Source organism: Mesoplodon densirostris, chromosome 10 (assembly GCF_025265405.1).
Source record: "Mesoplodon densirostris isolate mMesDen1 chromosome 10, mMesDen1 primary haplotype, whole genome shotgun sequence".
In the NCBI taxonomy this organism is placed as follows: domain Eukaryota; kingdom Metazoa; phylum Chordata; class Mammalia; order Artiodactyla; family Ziphiidae; genus Mesoplodon; species Mesoplodon densirostris.
Genome location: NC_082670.1, coordinates 57366512 through 57390978, shown reverse-complemented (window position 1 = coordinate 57390978; position 24467 = coordinate 57366512). Strand labels below are relative to the sequence as shown.

Here is a 24467-nt window from a genome sequence, read left to right as displayed (position 1 = left end):
CTGTACTCCTGTCAGTTTCTCCCTTTATGTGTGTGTTTGTTTAATGTATTGGGGTGCTCCTATATTGGGTACATACATGGTGACAAGTGTAATATCCTCTCCTTGTGTGATCCTGTTATTATATAGTGTTCTTTATCTTTCTTTATAGCCTTTGTTTTAAAGTCTATTTTGTCTGATGTGAGTATTGCAACCCCCACTTGTCGTTTTCATTTGCATGAAACATCTTTTTCCAACTCCTCACTCTAAATCTATATGTGGCCTTTGCCCTAAAGTGGGTCTTTATTTTTAATTATTTATTTATTTATTTATGGCTGCATTGGGTCTTCATTGCTGTGCACGGGCTTTCTCTAGTTGCGGCAAGCGGGGGCTTCTCTTTGTTGCGGTTCGTGGGCTTCTCGTTGCAGTGGCTTCTTTGGTTGCAGAGCACAGGCTCTAGGCACATGGGCTTCAGTTGTTGTGGCACACAGGCTCAGTAGTTGTGGCGCACAGGCTTAGTTGCTCCGTGGCATCTGGGATCTTCCCGGACCAGGGCTCGAATCCGGGTCTCCTGCATTGGCAGGCGGATTCTTAACCACTGCGCCACCAGGGAAGTCCCTTAAGTTGGTCTCTTGTAGGCAGCATAGTGTAGGTAGTCTCTTGTTTCATCCAGTCTGCCACTCTGTGTCTTTTGATTGGAGCATTTAGTCCATTGACATTTAAAGTAATTGTTGATAGATACATATTTACTGCCATTTTAAACCTTGTTTTCCCGTTGATTTTATATTTCTTCTTTGTCCCTTTTTGTTTTTCCTTTTGTGGTTTGAAGACTTTCTTTGGTATTATGCTTATGTTCTCTTCTTTTTGGTGTTTGTGAACCTATTGTGTGTTTTTGATTTGTGGTTGCCCTGTTTTTCAAGTATATTAACCCTTCCCACTTGCTTTAGACTGGTAATCATATGGGTTTGAACACATTCTAGGAAAAAAAAATTACATTTTCTTCCTCTCCTCCCCCACATTTGATGATTTTGATGTCTTCTTTTACATCTTCATGTTCTTCCTTTTGCTGTTCATTGTGGTTATCATCACTTCCACAGAAATTTTTTTTTTTTTTTCTGTACGTGGGCCTCTCACTGTTGTGGCCTCTCCCGTTGCGAAGCACAGGCTCCGGACGCGCAGGCCCAGTGGCCATGGCTCACGGGCCCAGCCGCTCCGTGGCATGTGGGATCTTCCCGGACCAGGGCACAAACCCGTGTCCCCTGCGTCGGCAGGCGGACTCTCAACCACTGCACCACCAGGGAAGCCCCCACAGAAATTTTTCATTTTTTTTTTAAATCTGTATATGAGCTTACTTAAGTGATTTACTTTCTGATTAGGATTTTCTCTTTTCTATAGATTCTTCTTTTCTATTTAGAGAAGACCTTTCAGTATTTCCCTTAGGATTGGTATTACTGTATTCTTTTAGTTTTTGCTTGTCTGAGAAATTCTTTATCTCTCCTTCTATTCTAAATGATAATCTTGCTGGGTAGAGTATCCTAGATTGCAGATTTTTCCCTCTCAGGACTTTGAATGTATCTTGCCACTCCCTTCTGGCCTGCAACATTTGTTTTTTTTCCATAGGCACCTTTTTTGGGGGGGGGCGGGGGAGCTACATTGAGTCTTCGTTGTGGCACATGGGATCTTCACTGTGGCATGCAGGATCTTTTGTTGTAGCGTGTGGGCTCTTCGTTGCAGTGCATGGGCTTCTCTCTAGTTGTGGTGTGTTGAGTTTTCTCTCTCTAGTTGAGGTGCATGGGCTCAGTAGTTGTGGTGCATGGGCTTAGCTGCCGCATAGCATGTGGGATCTTAGTTCCCCGACCGGGGATTGAACCTGTGTCCCCTGCATTGGAAGGCAGATTCTTTACCATTGGACCACCAGGGAAGTCCCTGGCCTGCAACATTTCTGTAGAAATATATGTCTTGGTGTAGATCTGTTTGGGTTTATCTTGTTTTGGACCCTCTGTGCTTCCTGTACTGGGGTATCTGTTATCTTCTTTAGGTTTGGGAAGTTTTCAGCCATCGCATCTTCAATTCCCTTTTCTCTTTCTTCTCCTTCTAGGATCCCAGTTATGCGTAGATTGGCATGCTTTGTATTATCCCACAGGTCTCTTATGTTGCTTTCATTTTTTTTTCATTTGCCTTTCTGTCTGCTGTTCTGTTTGGGTGATTTCCATTATTCTATCTTCCAGGTCATTTGTTCTTCTGCATTATTCGTTCTACTATTCATTGCCTTTAGCTCAACTTTCATCTCAGTGAATGAGTTCTCTAATTTTTCTTGGTTTCTTTTTTATAGTTTCTAGTTTCTTTTTATAGTAATCTGCATTTCTATCAATACTCCTTAACTTCTTCAGTGTTTTCATTATCTCCTTTTTTTTTTTTTTCCCAGTACGCGGGCCTCTCACTGCTGTGGCCTCTCCCGTTGCGGAGCACAGGCTCCGGATGCGCAGGCTCAGCGGCCATGGCTCACGGGCCCAGCCGCTCCGTGGCATGTGGGATCCTCCCAGACCGGGGCACAAACCCGTGTCCCCTGCATTGGCAGGTGGACTCTCAACCACTGCGCCACCAGGGAAGCCCCATTATCTCGTTTTTGAACTTACTGTCTATTAGACTGAAGAGGTCTGTTTTGTTGTTTGTTCTTTTGGGGAATTCTCTTGATCTTTTAATTGGGAGTGGTTCCTTTGCTTTTTCATTTTACTTATATTTCTCTTGGTTTATGAGTTGAGGACAAACAATTATCTACTGTGGTTTGGAGGGCTGTTTTTATGTGGGAGTGTTCCTGTGTAGCCTTTGTGGGTGTGATATTTTTTGGTGCGAGGGCTGTTTTTAGCTTGGATGCCTGCCACCTCTTTCCTCGGTGTATGCTGGCTGTTGTTATCCCCTTGCTAGGAGGTGTGACTGGTGTTGTGGTGACCAGAACCTGCACTGCATATTGAGTGGGGCCTCCTCCTTGCTCTGTGGTTTTCACTGCTCTATCAGGGGCTGGGTTTGTTCCCTAGTTGTTGTAGTAGAAGCCCCCAGATGCATTTCTGAGTGATGGTGCAAGGTAGGTGGGATTGGCGTGCTCCCATTGGGAGAGGAGCCACTATTTATCTGCTAGAGCTGTTCACAAGTGAGTGTGCTCACCTGTCACCTGTTGTGCGGGCTCACAAAGTACACTGTTGTTGGCACTGCCCTTGCCCCTGTCTCAACCTTGGGAATGCCATCAGTCAGCCCTGGTTTCCCTCTGGCCTTGTTTTCACAAGGCCACCAGTGCGGCCACCAGTGCAGATCCACTGAAGTCAGGTTCCAGGACTACAGTAGTTGTGCACCTGGACCCGCTGTGGGGGCTATGGAGGCAGCTCAGACCCTGGCCCAGCCCAGTCCCCACATGCATGTGCCCACAAAGCCCACAGCTGCTAAGGCCACATCTGTCCCAGCCATGGGAGGACCTGTTGTCCCTTGGATGTGCTGCAGGTGCTGACTTTACACGGCTGGCAGCGGAGGTGTAAGTCTGTGGCTTGCACAGCTGCAGGGAGAGATTTCAGCCCTACCTCCTAAGTTGCGTGGCTGCTGGGGTCCAGCTGTGGTTTCAGCTCTGCCTCTGTGTGTGGGCAACCTACTGGCGTTTGCGCCTGGAGCCTGCCAAGGCAGCGGCTGGTTCGCCGGAGCCTGTCAAGGCAGGAGCCCCCAAGGCGGTGGCTGAGGTGTGCTCGCCTGGAGCCTGCCGAGGTGGGGGCTGGCACGTGAGAAAGAGGCTGCTATGGCGGCCTCCATCGCCTCCTCGTACGCCACTTAACGATGGCGCTTCACTTCTGTGACAGGCCTGGGCTTCTTCCGCAAACATCCCCAGTTGCGACCACACCACATTCCAGCCCCTTCAGGCTGTTTCCACACAGCCAACAGAGCCCTCTCCCTGTTCTGTCCTCTAAACCCTGAGTTTCAGCACCCAGCCCCTGTCTGTACCAGCAGATGTGCGTCTCAGGCTGGGATGCGCAGGGCGGTGGCACGGCTCTCTGTGCAGGTCTCTGTTTGTTCTGCCTCCCACAGACCGGTTGTTGCACTCTCCTCTGTGCCTCTGAAGCTCCCTTTCTGTCCTGGTTGATCTCCCTGCCAGTGAGGGGGCATCCCAGGGTGCGGGAACCTTTCCTTTTTCCAGCTCCCTCCCATGGCCGCAGATCCCGTCCTTCTTTCCCTTTTTTTTTTTTCCCTTTCGTCCTACCTGGTCACATGGAGATTTTTCCTGTCCTTTCAGGTGTTTGAGGTCTTCTTGCTGGTGTTCAGTAGGTGTTCTGTGAGAACTGTTCCATTTGTGGGGGTATTTTTGGTGTATTTGTGGGAGGAGGTGAGTTCCACATCCTTCTACTCTGCTGTTTTGATTGGAGCTCCTATTCCCTTCTTTTAATTCTTTAAGCATGAAATATTGCCATTTGCAGTAATATGTTAGTTACTAGACCTAGAGAATATTAAACTTAGTGAAGTAAGTCAGAGAAAGACAAATACTATATGATATCACTTATATGTGGAATCTTAAAAATAATACAAAAGAACCTGCATACAAAACAGAAACAGACTTAACAGACATAGAAAACAAACTTATGGTTACCAAAGTGGAGAGGGAATGGAGGAGGGGACAAATTAGGGGTGTGGGGTTAACAGATACAAACTACTATACATAAAATAGATAAGCAAAAAGGATTTATTATGTAGCACAGGGAACAATATTCAATATCTTGTAATAACCTATAATGAATATAATCTGAAAAAATATAACTGAATCACTTTGCTGTACACCTGAAGCTAACACAATATTGTAAATCAACTGTACTTTAATAAAAAATACATATATATATAATGATTCTTTTACGTTTGAAAAGTTAAAAAACAAGAAGTTGATACCAAACAGCTAAAAAAATAACTTTGAAAAACAGAGTCTGAATCAAATCCATTAAGCCTTTGATGAACACATATGTGCAGTTCTTGGTATGGCCAATATATGACAGTTCCCATTATGTTACCTGATAATAGCTGCTGTCAGTGTTTACTGTGTGCCAGGCACTTTATGTGCTGTGATTTAGAATCTTCACACCTCAATGCTCCATTTTTCTGTTGAAGAAACTTAGGTTGAGAGTGGTTAAGTAACTTGTCCGAAGTTACACAGTGAGGGTAAAAATAAACAGATTTGAACCCAGGAAATTCTCACACTCTGCAGTCTATCATGTGGCCTAGGCAGAATGCTGCTAGAACCACTGCCCTAGTAACTTTAGATGCTATTATGGCAAATATCGTCACCACAAGAGTCTTTGTATAGCAATAACAACAGAACCCATTTGTTTTATGAAGTATGTATTAAGAAGAGGATGCAGAGAATATCTTAGAATTTTTGTTAATTATATTTTTAATCTTTGAAAAGTCCTCCTTTTTACAGATCAGTATGTGATAAGATTTGGACAAGGGAAAAATTCACTAGCATCTGAGCTGGTTGATTTGTAGCTTGAATGTGTAAATTTATGTTTTAAACATTAAAGATTGAAAATATTTTTTTCATTTCTTATCTCAACAGCAAAATAGCACTACTTTCCATAAAAATATTTTTAGAAATGTTTATAGTTTTTTAGTGCTGCATCTGTAGTGTTTAAGAACATTGGTCTTTTTGACAAGAAACAATATAATATTTTCCAGTTTAGTATAATGGTCAAACTAAGCAAAATGTAAAGCAGTTATTACATCAAACTTGAGCATTTAAGAAGTTATTTTAGAGTAAATACTAATTTTAAAATACTGAGGAAAAAAAGAAAAATTAGTCATTTCATCCTAAAATAGCTTTTGTAAATATTGTACTGTATGTCTTTTGGGTCTTATAGAAAGTTTTAAACACAGTTGTAATTGTAGAGTATGTATGTTCTCCTTTTCACCTAACATCATAAGGAAGTCATGTTTGTTTGAATGGTTTAAAAATTACTTTTACTGTCTGCTTATTAATATACTTAAATTAAAAAAATCTTTATGTAAGGGGTTTTCTGTTTTAGAGAAAATGTTTTGAGTGTGTGGTGGTGGTAGTGTCTAGGGAGGCTAGGGAGGAACAGTAATCTTTTTGGAAAGAGAATCTTTTCTATCCCATGCTCTTGCGGGTCCCATTGTATCAAGAATAACAATAGCCAGTGTTTATGGAACATTTATTGTGTTTCTGGCACTGATCTGAGCACTTTCCATGGATTAACTCTAATCTATAGAATCACCTATGAATACGATATTGTTACTACTCTCATTTTGCAGATGAAGAAACAAAGGCACACAGATGTTAGGTAACTAATTCAATCATGTAGCTAAGAAGTAATATTACTGGAATGTGAGCTCAGGTAGTCTGGCTCTAGAACCCATGTTTATTGAATACTGCATTATTCTGTCTCAAAATGATTGTCTTGTTTAAATACCTCCTTGAGTGTACTCCAAATATTAGTAAATAGTTTTATATTTGTATGTAACAGATTTAAATAATATTCAGTTCAAAGGAATAGAAAAAAAGAGAAAGTGCTGCAGAAAAACACCTCTTTTAGAAGCAAAGAGGAAATCTCTGAAATTTCTTAAGTGAACTAACAAAATAGTGAATTCTGTTTTGGGTAGTTTTACTGATACTAGGTTTAGTGGAGATTGCATTTCAGAAAACTCAAAGTATCAGACTTAAAACACTTTGGAGTGGCTATCATTTTTCCAGTTTCTCCTCTGAATCAAGTATGTATGTCAAGCACTGTTTTCAGTTGGCATTTGAGAGCGAACCTCATGAGGTGATGCCTGAGAGAGCACTTGGAAACCATGAAGAATTCCATTGCTGTAAGCTGCATTATGATGAGATGTGGATGCTTTTATGTAGTAGATAATCTCATCATACAAGCTCATGTTGGATTACCCACTTGGCACAATTGAAAACAACATGCTATTCCAAGAAAGCCTAAGTGTCTTTAGTTAATGATGGGTGATCCTTTTGAGTCTCTCTTTTTCCAAAGTGCTTTAAAAGCACTGAAGTACCCTCAGAGAGGCCATCCTAGCATGAATTATGTTGAAAGGGAAGAAAAATGCTGTTCTTTGCTGGAAGTAATGTGGGATTTAATAAATCCTTTGGCTTTGATCTTAATATGTCCTAGAGAGGGGACTTCCCTGGTGGTCCAGTGGCTAAGACTCCGTGTTCCCAATGCAGGGGACCCGGGTTCGATCCCTGGTCAGGGAACTAGATCCCACATGCCGCAACTAAAGATCCTGCATGCGGCAACGAAGATCCCACGTGCTGCAACTAAGACCTGGCGCAGCCAAATAAATAAATGAATATTTTAAAAAAATTAATACATCCTAGAGAAAAAGATAAGCACACACATGCATGACCTTTGGGGAACTGTTTTTATTTTATTTCATTTATTTGTAATAGAATATAATTGAATTTACAATATTATATTAGTTTCAGGTGAACAACATAGCAATTCAGTATTTTTATAGATTATACTCCATTTAAAGTTAGTTACCAAAAAACGGCTAGATTTTCCTGTGCTGTACAATGTATCCTTGTTGCTTATTTATTTTATATGTGATAGTTGGTACTTCTTAATCCCCTTCCCCTATCTTGCCCCTTCCCTTTCCCTTTCCCCACTGGTCACCACTAGTTTATTCTTTGTGTCTGTGGGTCTTTGTTACTCATTTGTTTACTTTTTAGATTCCACAAATAAGTAATAATGGATAACTATTTTTATTAAAACATTATCTTGTGATGTACTTTCTGAATATGCCCTGTCCAGAGTGTGCATAGTGTTCCTTTACAGGGTATTTATCAAATACCAGGCTTATTGAAAAGTTAGAAGTTGAAGTATGTAAGTTTGAGTCAAGAAAAAAAAGTCACTGAAGTTTTTTTTTTTTTTCCACTGAAGTTTTTTAAAAGTTAAAAATTAAAACATTTGTTTTCAGCCACCCTAACCATGCTGTATTCCTTATGTTTTATGTGTATGTGTAGGATTTTTATATTACTGTGGGAACAGGATTGGTGTTTTTGGTGGCATCCATCTTTTTCGCTTCGACACATGACAGTACCGCGGCTGAACTTGCTGCAATTGTAAGTACCTTTTATCTTTGCTTATTTTTATTTGCTTAGAAATATGGAATTTGGAAAGTACTTGACAGGTTATACAATAAGGGAGAGTGGTTTGTCTTTTAACTTATTTTTTAGTGTAATTTGATTAGAGGCCTAAAAGCAAATAAATATGATAGCCTTAAAAACCTAGAACCTGGGCTTCCCTGGTGGCGCAGTCGTTGAGAGTCCGCCTGCCGATGCAGGGGACATGGGTTCGTGCCCCGGTCTGGGAAGACTCCACATGCCGCGGAGCAGCTGGGCCCGTGAGCCATGGCCGCTGAGCCTGCGCGTCCGGAGCCTGTGCTCCGCAATGGGAGAGGCCACAACAGTGAGAGGCCCGTGTACTGCAAAAAAAAACAAAAAACAAAAAAAACCTAGAACCTGTCTTTAGAATTTGACTGAGTTTTGTTAACAAAAATCCATTGAAGCCACGTATGAACTTTATTGCTAATGGAAGTGGTAAAATTGACTTGATTATCTCATATTTCTCCCCTTTTTGGTTCAACAGAAACACACCTACATATCATGTGCTGTTTTAGGTGTAGAGAATAGACAGGAGAAATGACCCCAAAGTTCAGCTTAGTATAAGAGATAGATAAGTAAATGTTTTTATCTGAAATCCTTGAGGGACCAAATGTTTTTTAGAATTCAGAATATTCTGCATTTTAGAAAGGTAATACTGTGCATATACTGTATTACACACCTTCAGAGGGCCTGGGCAGCACCTTGTAATCCAACATATTAATTTTTCTGAAGCATCTGAATATTCACAGTAAAAGAGATAGGTAAAGACTGTAAAGAGTTTTACCTTGTGTCAATTTTGAGCCAAGTAAATCATGAAACTTCGAGTTTTTGTTGCTTTTTGGACTTCAGAATCGCAAATCAAGGATCATGGACTTAATTGGTGCCAGTGCTGTGGACATGAACAACTAACAACTCGTTAACAAGTCCTCTTACCAGTCAGCTGATTTCCAATTATTGCTCTGTTCATAAGAAAACTGAAGTTGTAATTAATTGAACTGTCAGCTAATAGATCATTAAAACTGCCTTTTATGATAGAACAACTCAAAAGGAGTTCAGAGAATTAGATAGCTATAACATATCTACCTATTTATGTGAACACGGTTTCTTAGTACTTACACGTGTAAAAACAAAACAATAAAATTAATGCCGAACCTTGATGCATTCTAGCAATAAGTACTATTTAGTCATGGATACATGAACCAGTTGAAGAGAAAAGAAGCCTTATGCTTAATTTGTTTGTAATCATATTTTTGTTGCAGAAGAATATGATAGGGTGAATCAGTAAAATACTTTCTAGTGTAAGAATGTATTACTGTAAAATCCTGTGGAGGAAGTAAAATAAAGTTGAGGAAATGTTGAGTTCGTGGGGGGAAAGAAAGCATGTCCTAAAATTACCAGCTATTAAAAAAAAGCTTATTTATGTGTTTTAATTAGGTGGTATGTCAGAATGTTACAGTATTCAGATTTCATTAGGTATATTTAAGAGCGACTGGTGGTTTAAAAGCTCAGTATTTATAATATGCTGGAAATTACCTTTTGCAACTAGTTAAATTATGAAAATTATATAGACTGAAATGGGTGAGGGAGTCCACTTTTTAAAAAATTGTGATGTGAGCAGAAGAGCTAGAAGATCATTTGGGTTATATGCATAGAGGGTCCTTTATGGACTGGAGCTCTCTAAGGCAGTCAGAGATGTCTTCGTAGACAAGATGACATCTGATCTGCCTTTAAAGTGTCAAATAAATTTGCCAGTCAAGTAAGGGGACAGATGCCATCAAGCCAAAATACAGACTCCAGAGTGGAGAAGAGACTTGGGTTTTGAGGGGTGGAATTGATAATTACATTTTGGTGGGCTGTGTTGGGGACATCCAGGTGAATTAATGAATTGGGAGCTCCGTTTGCTTTACAGTGAAATGAGGCAGAATGGAGGGATGGGGTGTGAAGGGCAAGAGACTGCAGCAAACGACAACAAAATGTTAAACTTCATGGAGATGGAGCCTTAGAATTGGGACTTTAGCCGTAACCTACATTGATTTTCTCTTTTTACAGAGCTCTTCTTTGGCCCCCTTCCTTAAGCGTTTTCCTAGTGAAGAAGCTATATTTGCACCATGGTCTTCTGTCTCTTGACAGAATTCTCAGAATGTTTGATTAGATGTTAGAAGAGTACAATGAGGAAGTCATTTAAGGAAGAGGTAGTAGGTAGTGGCGTCATGTTGCTGTGTCATTACAGTGTGACAGTGAGCTGGAAAATATTTTTTAGGTAATTGAACCATTTAACCTAAAAGTATCTTCAAAATAGAATTTCTGTTTTGATACAAATAACCTTTTCCATTTTTACCTAGGCATGGCTGCCTGCTCTTCTCATCTGTCAGTCTAAACCACTGCTAACAATCCGGTGTTTTGTATCATGTTATATAGGATTTTGTTTTTCATCTATTAACCTTAGCTTCATAGATTGGCACCTCACACATACACACACACACACAAGACAGGACATTAATATTTTGTGAGACCTTGACTAATGGCCATTATTCTGGATTTTTTTTGTAACTTCTTTCCATTTTTTGATGACCTTAAAATTTTTTTAACCACTAATGTTAAGAATGATGTGTATAAGATAAATTGATGAATTGTCTTGCTTGTATTAAACACGATCAGAGCCAAGTAGGAAATGTGAGAGTATATTGCAGCATTCCTCATATAATCTTTGCCCCCTTTTCCCTCCTCAGGTGTTTGGATTTCTAGCAAGTTTTGTGTTCCTGTCTGACTTTTTCATTATGGTCTATGAAAAACGTAAGGAGCCCCGGCCAAGAAAACCTGAGGCTACTGTTAGTGAACCACTTAATGCTTAGAGACTCTAGGGGAACAGGTGTTACGTCGCCACTGCATGGTGCCTGAGCCCTGGCAGAAGCTCTTGTAGAGTCTGTCATTATTAAACCACTTCTTTTGGAGCGCAAGGCAGAAAGGCAGTTTGATCAGTATTGATTGGACTGTGTGTTAGTCACCACAAATTGGGCCAGAGGGCTTTTTGTTTAAAAAAAATTTTTTTTTTTTTTGTAACAGTTGAAACTTGTGTCAGATGAAGTTTTGTTTTGTTTTGTTTGGAGGTGAGGGCAATTGTTTGTTTAAATCACATAGCTCAACTGATGATAAATTATTCTGTCATTGTTACTAGGCTTAGCTTTCAAATTATGCTTTATAGCTGTATAAACAGCATGATTAAGTTTATCCATTTAGAAATGGTTTCATTTTTAAATTAATTTGCTTAACTATAACTTTGCTTTTTGATGACTAGATAAAATTTAATGTATATTTAAGAGATCAATATTTTAAATGTTGGTCTAGGTTTTTTCCTTAAAATGTAAAACCCAGGCTTTACTGTATCTCACTCAGACTTAAAATTATACCGTAATATTTTAGGATAATAATAAACTTTTTCTGAGACCTTTTATAGCCTAACAGAAAATGTATGGGAGATGCTGATATTTTACATAAAAGCAACAGCATCAGTAACCCCATGTTTATACTGTACTTTGGTTGTCAATATCAAGTAAAAAAAAAGATCTTTATATAGAAAGATAGAAAAATGGAAGAAACTGCTATCATGACTAAGGACCAAAGATAAGATACACTTTTGCACAGTGCAGTGAAAGTAGTTATAAAAGTAGGCCTCAACCACTTCCAGATGCCTGAAGAGATGAGTTCATACTAGAAGACAGAAAATTGTTTGCTCCCTTTTGCCATATGATTATTTCTACTGAAGTTAATACAGCTCTGCAGGTTCTGTTCAGTGTTTTCTTTGGAGCCAGCCTTCTTTTGAAACCTCAATCTTTGATTTTTGATTTGAGAGCCTCCCTTTTCTGTCTCCTTATCAGAATGGTCCATGTACTACTTCATCAGGCATAGCTGGGCTTCTGGCTCTGGCTTCCTTGATGGCAGATTCTCCAGAATCTTGGGCCCTCTTAATTGCATAGAGTATAGAGCAGGATCTTTAGGGTTCTTGTTCCCACATAGGAATTGCTCTGGTTTCTCTTCAAAGGAGACCTTCTTAAGAAAGTGAATATCCAGAGATTCCTGCCCAGTTTAATACTGTTGATGGTGTAAGAAACCATTCTCAGAAGACACTTCATACCCAGTTCTGATAATCTGGAAGAACTGTCTGTTGCTGGCAGTCTGTCTTAGAGCCAGCCAGCCAGGGCACCTTGAGCAAGACTTTTCTTAAAGTGGGTCCTTTTTTTAAAATTTTTTATTTAAACGGGACCTTTCTGACCAAGTGGGTCACAGACCAGCCCTTTCTTGTCCTCCTGGTAGATTTTTTTGACTCAAGACTGTAGGGCTCAGGCAATGAGCCCATGCAATCACATCCTTCAGTACTTTGGTGAAAGTCTCCTGGGCTAGTAGGTTTTCTGTCTGAAAGAGTGGAATCATGTTTCCAGTGAGACAGTTTAATGACCTCATCCTTTTTAAATTTCTCATCTGCCAATTGTGTGTTGTAGATGGTTTTCAGACGCAGATGGCCAGACACAGCTTCTGCTCTTACCGACTCAGAACCTTATCCATTTGTATCAGAGCTTGGATGCTAGTGCTAGTGGTGATGTCACCACTACCTGCTTGGGAGATAATGAAGCCAATCTTGGATGCTGTTTTTACTAGGTGTGCTGTCTGAGAGAGGAGAAATAGCCTGGGTCTTGGGTTCAAAGATAAGCAGCTTATGATAGGCAGGTTCTCATATTTCACATCCAGCTATACCGTTATCCTTTTAAGTATCACCTGCACCCAGCTGGGATTCAGAGCAGACCATCTGGGCTACCTCAGGGTCCCCACTCATGCACTGGGCTCAGTTGAGTTTGATGGAATGTCCTCTGCTGGCCTCACATCCACAGCATGTTGGCGTGGAACTTAAGCTCTGCGTGTTCTGAGGTTTCACTTCCATTTGTTTCATTGGCGCTGAATGGACCTCTTAGCTGGCCACCGAAAGGTAATATCTTCACTGGTATTTTGGGTCACTCTAGAACCTTTCTTCACATTGTTTTTTACAGGACCCATGACTGATTAGCCTCCGTCTTCTATTGTAGAAGGAGTTAGGAGTAAAAAGATCTTTGTGGTAAATAAAAATTTCAAGGTGAACTTGAAACCAAAAATACTGTTACTTACAGAAAAGGGCACACCCAGTTAACGCAAATGTAAAATAATTTATTAACATTTATGGTAAATTTATATTCTACACAAATAGACTGTTTAGAATGGTTCTTAAAAATGATAAGGGAAATGCACATACAAAAATTTTATAATTGCTATACTTCTGTTTGGGGACTGGGAAATGTATTTTTACATTGTTTATAGCCAATCATCATTTTTGTATTTAATAATTTTAAATCCTGAGTCTTTTATATCTCTGTGTCAAATTTTGTAGTCTTCTTTTTAAATAAACCCACTTTATTGTTCACACCTTTGTAGTTGTTTAATTATTATAAAAACATGGTGTTTAAATGAAAGCTTTCTCCAGAGTTCTAGGAGTTGGCTCTACAACCTTGGTTAAGAATACTGGACTTTGGATCTACCTGGGCGTGGGGCATGGGTAGACGTCCAGCTCCTACCCATGGGCTGTCCCTCTTCTTGGAAAGTTGGAATACACATTGAAACAACATTTTTAGGGAGCCGTGTGTGAAGAGTTACAAAGGAATGGGCTTCCCTGGTGGCGCAGTGGTTGAGAGTCTGCCTGCCGATGCAGGGGACATGGGTTCGTGCCCCGGTCTGGGAAGATCCCACATGCCGTGGAGCGGCTAGGCCCGTAAGCCATGGCCGCTGAGCCTGTGCTCTGCAACGGGAGAGGCCCGCGTACTGCAAAAAAAAAAAAAAAAGTTACAAAGGAATATTACGGACTAAATATGCCTTTAAATACTCCCAAAGCAGCAAATTTGGACTCGATCACATTTCTCAGTGTGGCCAACCATCCTAAAAACAAAATAGGTACATTCTCTTTCAAGCTGTTCAATGATTGGGAAAGTGTGAAGCAAAACTGAGGTGGTTCTGGTAAAGCTACAATTATTTGTGTAGTTTGCAAAATTCCTGCCTCCAGACGTACAGAATAATAAGGTCTTTATAGTCGTCATGAACTCACTGGAATTTGTACATTCTTCAGAGTTTTGTGTTTTGTTTTGATAAGGAGCGTGATTTTATCAATGTGCAATCAACTGCAAGGAGCAGAAACGTAATTAAGTAAGTGGGTCTTAAACAGTAAGGAAAATTTATTTCACAAGAAGTCTGGGTAGGGCAGTTCCACAACTGGTAAATTCAGTGGCTCACCAGGGACCCAGGCTCTTTCCATGTTTTTCTGCCCATCCACCTTTTTTTTTTATTATTTATTATTTATTTTGGCCATGCTGGGTCTTAGTTGCAGCATGCATGTGGGATCTAGTTCCCCGACTGGGGATCAAACCCAGGCCCCCTGCATTGGCAGCACGGAGTCTTTCCCCTGAGCCACCAGGGAAGTCCCTGCCCATCCACCTTCTGCTGTGAGAGTTTTTGTTTTCTGGATTGACCCTTTATGGTTTCGCAAGATGGTGGCAACATCTCCAGGCATCATCTGCTTGTACAATGTCCAAAGGTCAGAAGAGAAGAGGTTGTTGATTCTTCCATGTCCTTCCAAGGTGTTCCTTTTTCACAGAGGCCCCTTGGTGGACTTCACCTACTTATCTTACTAGGAGATATTAAATGCCTGTTTCCAAATCACTTTTTAGCATGGAGACTAGAATTGCTGTGATTGGCTTAAAGTAATCAAGATTCCTCCCCTTAGGTTGTGAAAATCCTTTGAAGCCTATAGCCTTCTGATACCTGAACAAAACTGGTTCTGTTAGCAAGAGAAAGCGTCATGGGTTAGGGATCAACAGTGTCTGTCATAAGCATGTAAAGGATTGTGACCTAGCTAGCAGAAATAAAATTTCCAGTTTAAGAAATTCCTACAACATTGTAAGTCAACTGTACTTCAATTAAAATTAAAAGCAAAAAATTTCTGTAGGCCTGACTACTCCAAAACAATTTAAAATAGAAAAACTTGTTTTATTTCTTACACTAAATTATAATTCTACAAATAATGTCTACCATAGAAAATTGGTTTAACAAAAGTGGGAAGTATTTTTCGTTCCCTGATATCTTTGCATTTAGCTACTTTAAAAATTTTTGAAATATGTCAAGCACTGGAAGTACAGAGGATAATGCTTATTGTAGATACCACCCAGCTTTAGTGGATCATAACATTTTTGCCATATTTGCTTTAAGGCCCTTGTTTAAAGAGAAAATGAAGTTATACTTTTAAAGTACCACCACCTCTGATCTTATTCTCTTTCCTTTTCCAAAGGTAAACACTGTCTTGAATTTGGTGGATATCTTTCCTGTTTTTCTTGCCTGACATATATATAGATGTATCCATAAACAATGTACAGTGTGGTATAGTTTGCTTTTTTTAGTCAGTAATATTTTTTAAAATTTATTATTTTGGGCTGCGTTGGGTCTTTGTTGCTGTGTGCAGGCTTTCTCTAGTTGTGGTGAACAGGGGCTACTCTTCGTTGTGGTGCGCGGGCTTCTCATTGCGGTGGCTTCTCATTGCAGAGCACGGGCTCTAGGCGCTCAGGTTTCAGTAGTTGTGGCTCGTGGGCTCTACAGAGCACAGGCTCAGTAGTTGTGGTGCATGGCCTTAGTTGTTCCACAGCACGTGGGATCTTCCCAGACCAGGGCTCGAACCCATGTTCCCTGCATTGGCAGGCAGATTCTTAATCACTGCGCCATCAGGGAAGTCCCAGTCAATAGTATTTTGAAATTCATCTGATACTTGTAACTCTAGTTCATTCATTTTTACTGCTACTTGGTGTTCCATCATACGTATACTACATGCCACGATTTACTTATCATTCCTATGTTGATAGAAAATTTTTTAAAAATTCTTGATCATTTCAACCAGTGTTGTATTGAGCAAACATACTTGGAACATCTTGTGTACATGTGTTGGGTGTGTATTAAGAAATCAAATTGTTGGGTCAGAGGGTATATGCAATTTCAACATGGCTAAATATTTCCAAATGGGTCTGCAAAGTGGTGGAACCAATTTGTTTATATTATTTTTATTTTTAATACATTTATTTATTTATTTTGGCTGCATTGGGTCTTCGTTGCTGCACACGAGCTTTTTCTCTAGTAGCATCGAGCAGGGGCTACTCTTCGTTGTGGTGTGTGGGCTTCTCATTGTGGTGGCTTCTCTTGTTTCAGAGCAAGGGCTCTAGGTGCGCAGGCTTCAGTAGTTGTGGCACTGTGGCACACAGGCTCAGTAGTTGTGGCTGGTGGGCTCTAGAGCATAGGCTCAGTAGTTGTGGCACACAGGCATAGTTGCTCCATGGCATGTGGAATCTTCCCGGACCAGGGCTCAAACCTGTGTCCCCTGCATTGGCACGCAGATTCTTAACCACTGCACCACCAGGGAAGTCCCCCCAAATTTTTTGACATTATAAAGTACCATAAGGTAATGATGAAAGAAATATTAAAAGTAATAAAAAGCAAAGTTTATTCCTTTTACCTTTTGTATAGTGATTTAACTAGTAAATATTTAACAAAGAGAATTTAAGTTAAATATCCCAAAGCCAGATGAGCTACTTATGAACAGTTTACCAGAATAAACTCACCTATGTGGCAAAATAGTGAGAAGATTTATAAGTAGAGGTGATAAGCCTAATGAGCCTGGTGATAGCTGGTTGTCCAGAAACTTAGTTCAACTTTTAAAATTACCAAAAAAACTATAAATTTTAATGTATTTCTTTTTTTTTTTTTTTTGCGGTACGCGGGCCTCTCACTGTTGTGGCCTCTCCCGTTGTGGAGCACAGGCTCCAGATGCGCAGGCTCAGCGGTCATGGCTCACGGGCCTAGCCACTCCGCGGCATGTGGGATCTTCCCAGACTGGGGCACAAACCTGTGTCCCCTGCACTGGCAGGCGGACTCTCAACCACTGCGCCACCAGGGAAGCCCTTAATGTATTTCTAAATGTTCATCTAAAAAGGTACAGCTTTTTAGAAACAGGATACAACCTTATCTAGAGAGTAAATATAAACAATACCATAGTTGGCTTAAAAGCAGCCACCAATTAAGAAGGCATTCAATGGGGCTTCCCTGGTGGTGCGGTGGTTGGGAGTCCGCCTGCCGATGCAGGGCACACGGGTTCGTGCCCCGGACCGGGAGGATCCCACATGCCGCGGAGCGGCTGGGCCCGTGAGCCATGGCTGCTGAGCCTGTGCGTCCGGAGCCTGTGCTCCGCAACGGGAGAGGCCACAACAATGAGAAGCCCGCATACCGCAAAAAGAAAAAGAAAAAAAAAAAGAAGGCATTCAAGCTCAACAATATAATTATCTTCTCTCTCTTTTTTTTTTGTTTTGTTTTGTTTTTTGGCCACACCATGTGGCTTGCGGGATCTTAGTTCCCCGACCAGGGATTGAACCCGTGCCCCCTTGCAGTGGAAGCGCAGAGTCCTAACCACTGGACTGCCATGGAATTACCAACAAAATAATTATCTTAATACCAACAACAAATTAACTCCTAGTTTAATACTGGACTTATTAATTAATAGAAGCAGTAATGTTAATGAGTAACAAGAAATATTTCTCTTTGCATAAGCTTACATCAGTGACCAATGCTATACTGATAATTAACAGTAGATAAACGAAACCAATGATAAACTATTTATCAAATACAGTTAACCTTTATACAGTTATGCACCTAAGGAAGATTTTTAAAAAGTGAAAGGAACTCTGCAAATACAAACCCCACTTATTTACCAAAAACATCACCTCTAGCATAAGAAGTATTAGAGGCACTGCCTGCCCAGTGAGTGACATCTGTTAAACAACCGAGGTATCCTGACCATGCAAAGGTAACATCACGATTTGTTCTCTAAATGAGGACTTGTATGAATGGCCACACAAGGGTTTTATTGTCACTTACTTTTGATCAGTGAAATTGACCTTCCCATGAAGAGGTGGCAATGACAAAATAAGACCAGACGACCCTATGGAGCTTTAATTAATTAACCCAAAAAATAAACGATTAAGGGACAACAAAAATTTCATGCGGGTTAACAGTTTTGGTCCAGGTGACCTCAGAGAACAAAAAAACCTCCGAGTGATTAAAATCTAGACCTACTAGTCAAAATAATTTATCATTTATTGATCCAAAAAAATTGATCAATAGAACAAGTAACCCTAGGGCTAACAGCACAACCCTGTTCTAGAGTTCATATCGAAATAGGATTTACAGACTCGATGTTGGATCAGGACACCCCAATTGTGTAACCACTATTAAAGATTTGTTTGTTCAACTATTAAAGTCCTACTTGATCCCAGTTCAGACAGGAGTCATCCAGGTCGGTTTCTATCTACTCTATATTTTTCCCAGTTTGAAAGGGCAAGAGAAATAAAGCCTACTTTATGAAAGCACCTTAAAATAATTAATGATATAGGGACTTCCCTGGTGGTCCAGTGGTTAACACTGTGCTTCCAGTGCAGGGGGCGTGGGTTTGATCCCTGGTCAGGGAACTAAGGTCCTACATGCCGTGTGGCGCAGCCCAAAAAAAAAAAAAATGATATAATCTTAATTTAATTAATTCCTAATTACTCAAGAAAAGGGTTTGTTAGGGTGACAGAGTCCAGTAACTTCATAAACTTAAACCTTTATAATCAGAGGTTCCACTCCTCTCCCTAACACAGTGTTTATAGTTAATATCTTAATACTCGTTGCAATTCTTCCAGCCGTAGCATTCCTTACATCAACTGAACAAAAAGTACTAGGTTATATACAACTTCGAAAAGGACCAAACATCACTGGACCATATGGCCTATTACAACCTATTGTGAACGCAGTCAAATTATTCATTAAAGAACCACTATGAGGGCCTCCCTGGTGGCGCAGTGGTTAAGAGTCCGCCTGCCGATGCAGGGGATACGGGTTCGTGCCCCGGTCTGGGAGGATCCCATATGCCGCGGAGCGGCTGGGCCCGTGAGCCATGGCCGCTGGGCCTGCGCGTCCGGAGCCTGTGCTCCGCAACGGGGGAGGCCACAACAGTGAGAGGCCCGCATACCGCAAAAAAAAAAAAAAAAAAAAAAAAAAAAAAAAAAAAAGACAAGTGATAACAAGAGTTGGTAAAGATGTGGAGAAAAGGGAATCCTTGTGCACTGTTGATGGGAATGTGAACTGGTACAACCATTATGGAAAATAGTATGGAGTTTCCTCAAAAAATTAAAAGTAGAACTCATATATAATATTATCCAACAATTCCATTTCTGAGTATAACTCCAAAGGAAATGAAACCACTATCTTGAAGAGATATCTGCAACTCATGTTCATTGTAGCATTATTCACAATAGATAGAAAGATATGGAAACAACCTAAGTATCCATTAAAAGACAAGTGGATAAAGAAAATGTGGAATATTTATTTATATAATTCAACCATAAAAAGAAGGAGATCCTGTCTTTTGTGACAGCATGGACCATGAGGGCATTGTGCTAAGTGAAATAAGTCTGACATAGAGAAACTGTATGTTCCCACTTATATATGGAATCTAAAAAAAATTTAACTCATAGAAATAGAGAGTAGAATGACGGTTACCAGGGGCTGGGAGTGGGGGAAGTGGGGAGATGTTGATCAAATGGTACAAACTTCTAGCTATAGGATGAGTAAGTTCTGGGTATCTCGTGTACAGCATGGTGACTGTAATTAGCAATACTGTATTATATACTTTAAAGTTAAGAGAGTAGACCTTAAACATTATCACCACATGCAAAACAAGGGTAATTATATGAAGGGATGTAGGTGTTAACTTACATTTTTGTGGTATTCATTTCACAATATATTCATATATCAAATCAAAAAAAAACTAAAAAATGAACCATTATGGGGACTTCCGTGGTGGTCCAGTGATTAAGAATCCATCTTGCAATGCAGGGGATGCTGGTAAGATCCCACATGCCACAGGGCAACTAAGCCCACATGCTGCAACTACAGAGCCCACACGCCACAACTAGAGAGAAGCCCGCACACCACAACGAAGAGCCTGTGCACTGCAACGAAAGATCTCGCATGCCACAACTTAGACCCGATGCAGCCAAAAGATAAATAAATAGGGCTCCCCTGGTGGCGCAGTGATTAAGAATCCTTCTGCCAACACAGGGGACATGGGTTCGAGCCCTGGTCTGGGAAGATCCCACATGCTGCAGAGCAACTAAGCCCATGCGCCACAACTACTGAGCTTGCACTCTAGAGGCTGCGAGCCACAACTACTGAGCCTGTGTACCACAACTACTGAAGCCCACGTGCCTAGAACCCATGCTCTGCAACAAGAGAAGCCACTGCAATGAGAAGCCCACACACCACAGCGAAGAGTAGGCCCCACTTGCCACAACCAGAGAAAAGCCCACACACAGCAACGAAGACCCAATGCAGCCAAAAAAAAAGATGGGAGTTTAAATCTCCCCTTAATGATATGCCACAACCAGAGACATAAACAAGATTCATTACTATTTCATCAATCATTCTAGCCCTACTTATTATAGTCCAATAAAAAATTTCAAACTATGTTTATCACTTAAACCCAGAATTAAAACTCACTCAAATGCCAAAACAATCCACCCTTTGAGAAACAAAATGAATGAAAATGTATTGGCCTCTTTCATTACCCCAACAATAACAGGACTTCCTATTGCTATCTTCATTGCTCTAGTCCCAAGCATTGTATTCCCCACTCGTAACCCACGAATCCACAACCGTATCATTTTCACTCAACAGTGACGAGTCCAATGCACATCAAAACAAATAATGGCCATTCACAATCACAGAGGACAGACCTGAATACGAATACTTCAATCACTCATTCTATTTACTGGGTCAACAAATTTACTAAGACCCCTACCACCTTCATTTATTCCCACCACACAACTCTCAATGCATTCAGGTCTAGCAATCCCTCTATGAGCAGGAACTGTAATGACTGGTTTTCCCCACAAAACAAAAGCATCCTTGGCCTATTTTCTACCACAAGGACCCCAGTGTCTCTTATCCCTGTGCTAGTCATCATTGAAACTATAAGCCTATTTAGTCAACCAATAGCCTTAGCCATTCGATTAACAGCCAGTATTAGAGCAGGTCACTGATTAATTCATTGAATCGGAGGGGCAACTCTAGCACTACTACACATTAGTACCACCACAGCCCGTGTGACAGTCGTCATTATTATTTTTTTAGTATTTATTTGGCTGCATCGGGTCTTAGTTGCGGCATGCAGGCTCTAGAGCTCACGGGTTTAGTCGCCCCTCGGCATGTCAGATTTTACTTTCCCAACCAGGGATCAAACCTGTGTCCCCTGAATTGAAAGGATGATTCTTAACCACTGGACCACCAGGGAAGTCCCGACAGTCATTATTCTTCTCCTACTCACAGTCTTTGAATTCGCCGTCCCCCTAATTCACACTTACATATTCACCCTACTAGTAAGTTTCTACGTATATGACAACACACAAAGACCCACAAAACCCCTGCATGTCATAGAGTAAATCCTAGTCCCTGACCCCTTACAGGAGCTCTTCCAGCCCTCCTAATAACATCCAGCCTTGTCATAGGATTTCAGTTGAATTCAGTACTATCATTAGCACCAGGCTTACTAATACTCTAATAATATTACAGTGATGACAAGACATTGTCCAAGAAAGCACCTTCCAAGGCCATCCTATACCAACTGTTCAAAAACGACTTCGATATGATCTCATTCTCTTCATGATTTCAGAAGCCCTCTTTCTTACCAGCTTTTTCTGAGTCTTCCATCACTCGAGCCCCACCCCACACCTGAACTAGGCAGATGCAGACCATCCCGGGCATCTGCCCTCTAAACCCACTAGAAGGACCACTCCTCAACACCTCAGTCCAATTAGCCTCCAGCACACAGGCTTAGTTGCTCCGTGGCATGTGGGATCTTCCCGGACCAGGGCTTTAACCCATTTCCCCTGCACTGGCAGGCGGATTCTTAACCACTGCACCCCGAGGGAAGCCCCTCATTCTTTTTTTTTTTTTTAATGGATAATAGTCCATTGTGTGTGTGTATACCTATATATATATACATACATATATACATATATATATATATATATATATATATATATATATATGATGCATCTTCTTTATCCATTCATCTATGGATGGACACATAGGTTGCTTCTATACACTGGCTATTATAAATAATGCTCAATGAACATAGGGGTGCATGTGTCTTTTTGAACTAGTGTTTTTGTTTTCTTCCGAAAAAATACACAGAAGTGGAATTTCTGGATCTTATAATAGTTCTACTTTAAAAGTTTTGAGGAATGAGGTGCATTACTCTTGAAACGAAGTTTACCTGGTGATGTTAGGTGAATCCATCCAGGATCTCTGTGAAGACCTCCAAAACTGTTAAAACATAAGGGTAGGGACTTCCCTGGTGTCCAGTGGTAAAGAATCCGCCTTACAATGCAGGGGCCCTGGGTTCAGTCCCTGGTCAGGACACTAAGACCCCACGTGCCGCAGCGTAACTAAGGAATGGTGTGGAGGAGGTTAAGGAAAAGACCATGCCAAGCTCAGAGGCCGTTTCAGATGGCAACAAACTCCTGACATTGACTGAAAATCAAAGTTCTTTATGTGGAACAATCGAAGAGGCAGGGTGGGTCCTGTTAGCAAGGTCCCCTGAGATGCCAGGTCACCTGACCCCCAGCTCCAGATGCAGAGATGTCCGGGACCCAGGCTTTGCTGGCCTGGGAAGGCTGAGGGTGCCCAGCTGCTGACAGGACACACGAGGTGGGGGGATGAGGGCGGCCGGGGGAAAGAGTTGGTTGCCGCCCAAGGCAGACGAGCGTCTGTGCAGAACTGCCTCGGCTCAGCCTCGAGAAGCCTGGCTCAGAAATCGACAGCAAGTCTTCCAGAAGCTCTGCGCATATTCCATTCAGGCGTCACCGGTCACACCTGTGGCTGCCCGGATGAGGACTGGGGGCCCACACGTTCACACACTGAAAGTTATTACCAAATGCAAGAGAGTGAGGGATCAGACCATGAACTACTCTAATTTTAATGCCTAAGTAGAATCACACGCACCTTATTCTACTTTCCGGTTTTGCATTTGTAATTTCACAAAATGGGTGATTTGTGGGGCTTTTCTAATTGCTTGTCATTTTGCCTGATGAGAAAAAAACAGCACAATAAGAAAACATTATAGTTTTCACTGGTAATGGGCATAAAAATATATGCACTGTTCCTGCTTGAAAACAGCATTAATGTGAACGTTCCAGATGATTTTCTATTTGGTGATGGGTTAAGTGGCTTGCCCACGTTCACTTTTATGTAAAGGGAAGATTAGAAAATTGCACTCTTCTTGCACTTTAAACTTTAAGAAAATGGATTTCGGGAAACCTGGATAACAAATTAAGAAAGCAATCAGAACTGCAAGTATTTAGGGGTTTTAGGTTAGTTTCAAAACACAAGGGAACAACCCATGATGTATGTGTCTTAACAGACCCCTTGGTACAGTGAGATTCCACGGACAGCCTTGTCATCACAGAGCTCAGAACTGGTTGCACGTTTCCCACAGGCCACTTTCTCAGCATTAGGTGAACAGTGTCGGCTCACTCCCCTGCTTGGGGGCAGAGAGGACCCGTCTCCTTTCCTTTCTGAGATTCCTTTCATGAGTGGCCAGAAAGCTTAAGCACTGGAATTCCATTAGAGAAAAGGAGTATTCCTCAGAGGATTGTAAATGACACAACCCCAAGAGGACTTTCACAGCTGCGTCCCTGTGTCAGAGACCTCCCACGCATGGCGGGGGCCCAAATGACACAGAACAGGGGGGGCCCAAGGGCCGCGGTCCTGGGACGCCGCTCCCCAACCACCAGAGTCCTCCTGCTCCTCAGGGAAAAACAAAGGTGTTCTCAGACACACACAACTTCTGGAGCCAGGAAGTGAGGACCCCACCTGCCTGGCCTGTCCCAGGAGAGTGGCTGATGCAGTGCCCAGAACCAGAAAGGGGAACTGAGACCCAACAGAAAGGGAACCACGAGACCGATGCATTCCTCCCCCCTCACCCACCTACCCCCGCAAAGAAGCTGCACCCCAGTACCAAGGAGGGTGCTCTTCAACTAGGAATCTTATCCACACAAACGTGCTGATTTTGAGAACCTTTTGAAATGCATAGTATTCAACCTCTCAAAGTAAAAAAAAGGAAGGAATTACATAGCAATGCTGGAAAATACAGGAAAAAGACAATAAACCTTGGAAAACAATGTCTACTAACAGG

General features: G+C 41.3%; 1 protein-coding gene and 1 pseudogene across 1 annotated transcript in view; both read left to right on the top strand.

Moving 5' to 3' along the window:
* The window catches only part of CMTM6 (CKLF like MARVEL transmembrane domain containing 6), a 45590-nt gene extending 32016 nt beyond the window's left edge, over window positions 1-13574 (top strand). Inside the window, exons 3-4 of the mRNA XM_060110937.1 lie at window positions 7988-8086; window positions 10858-13574. Coding sequence (XP_059966920.1) covers window positions 7988-8086; window positions 10858-10980 — 222 coding nt within the window. The 3' untranslated portion in view covers window positions 10981-13574. The remainder of the gene's footprint in view (window positions 1-7987; window positions 8087-10857) is intronic.
* Window positions 13080-24467, top strand: part of LOC132497928 (cytochrome c oxidase subunit 3-like) — a 50311-nt pseudogene continuing 38923 nt past the window's right edge.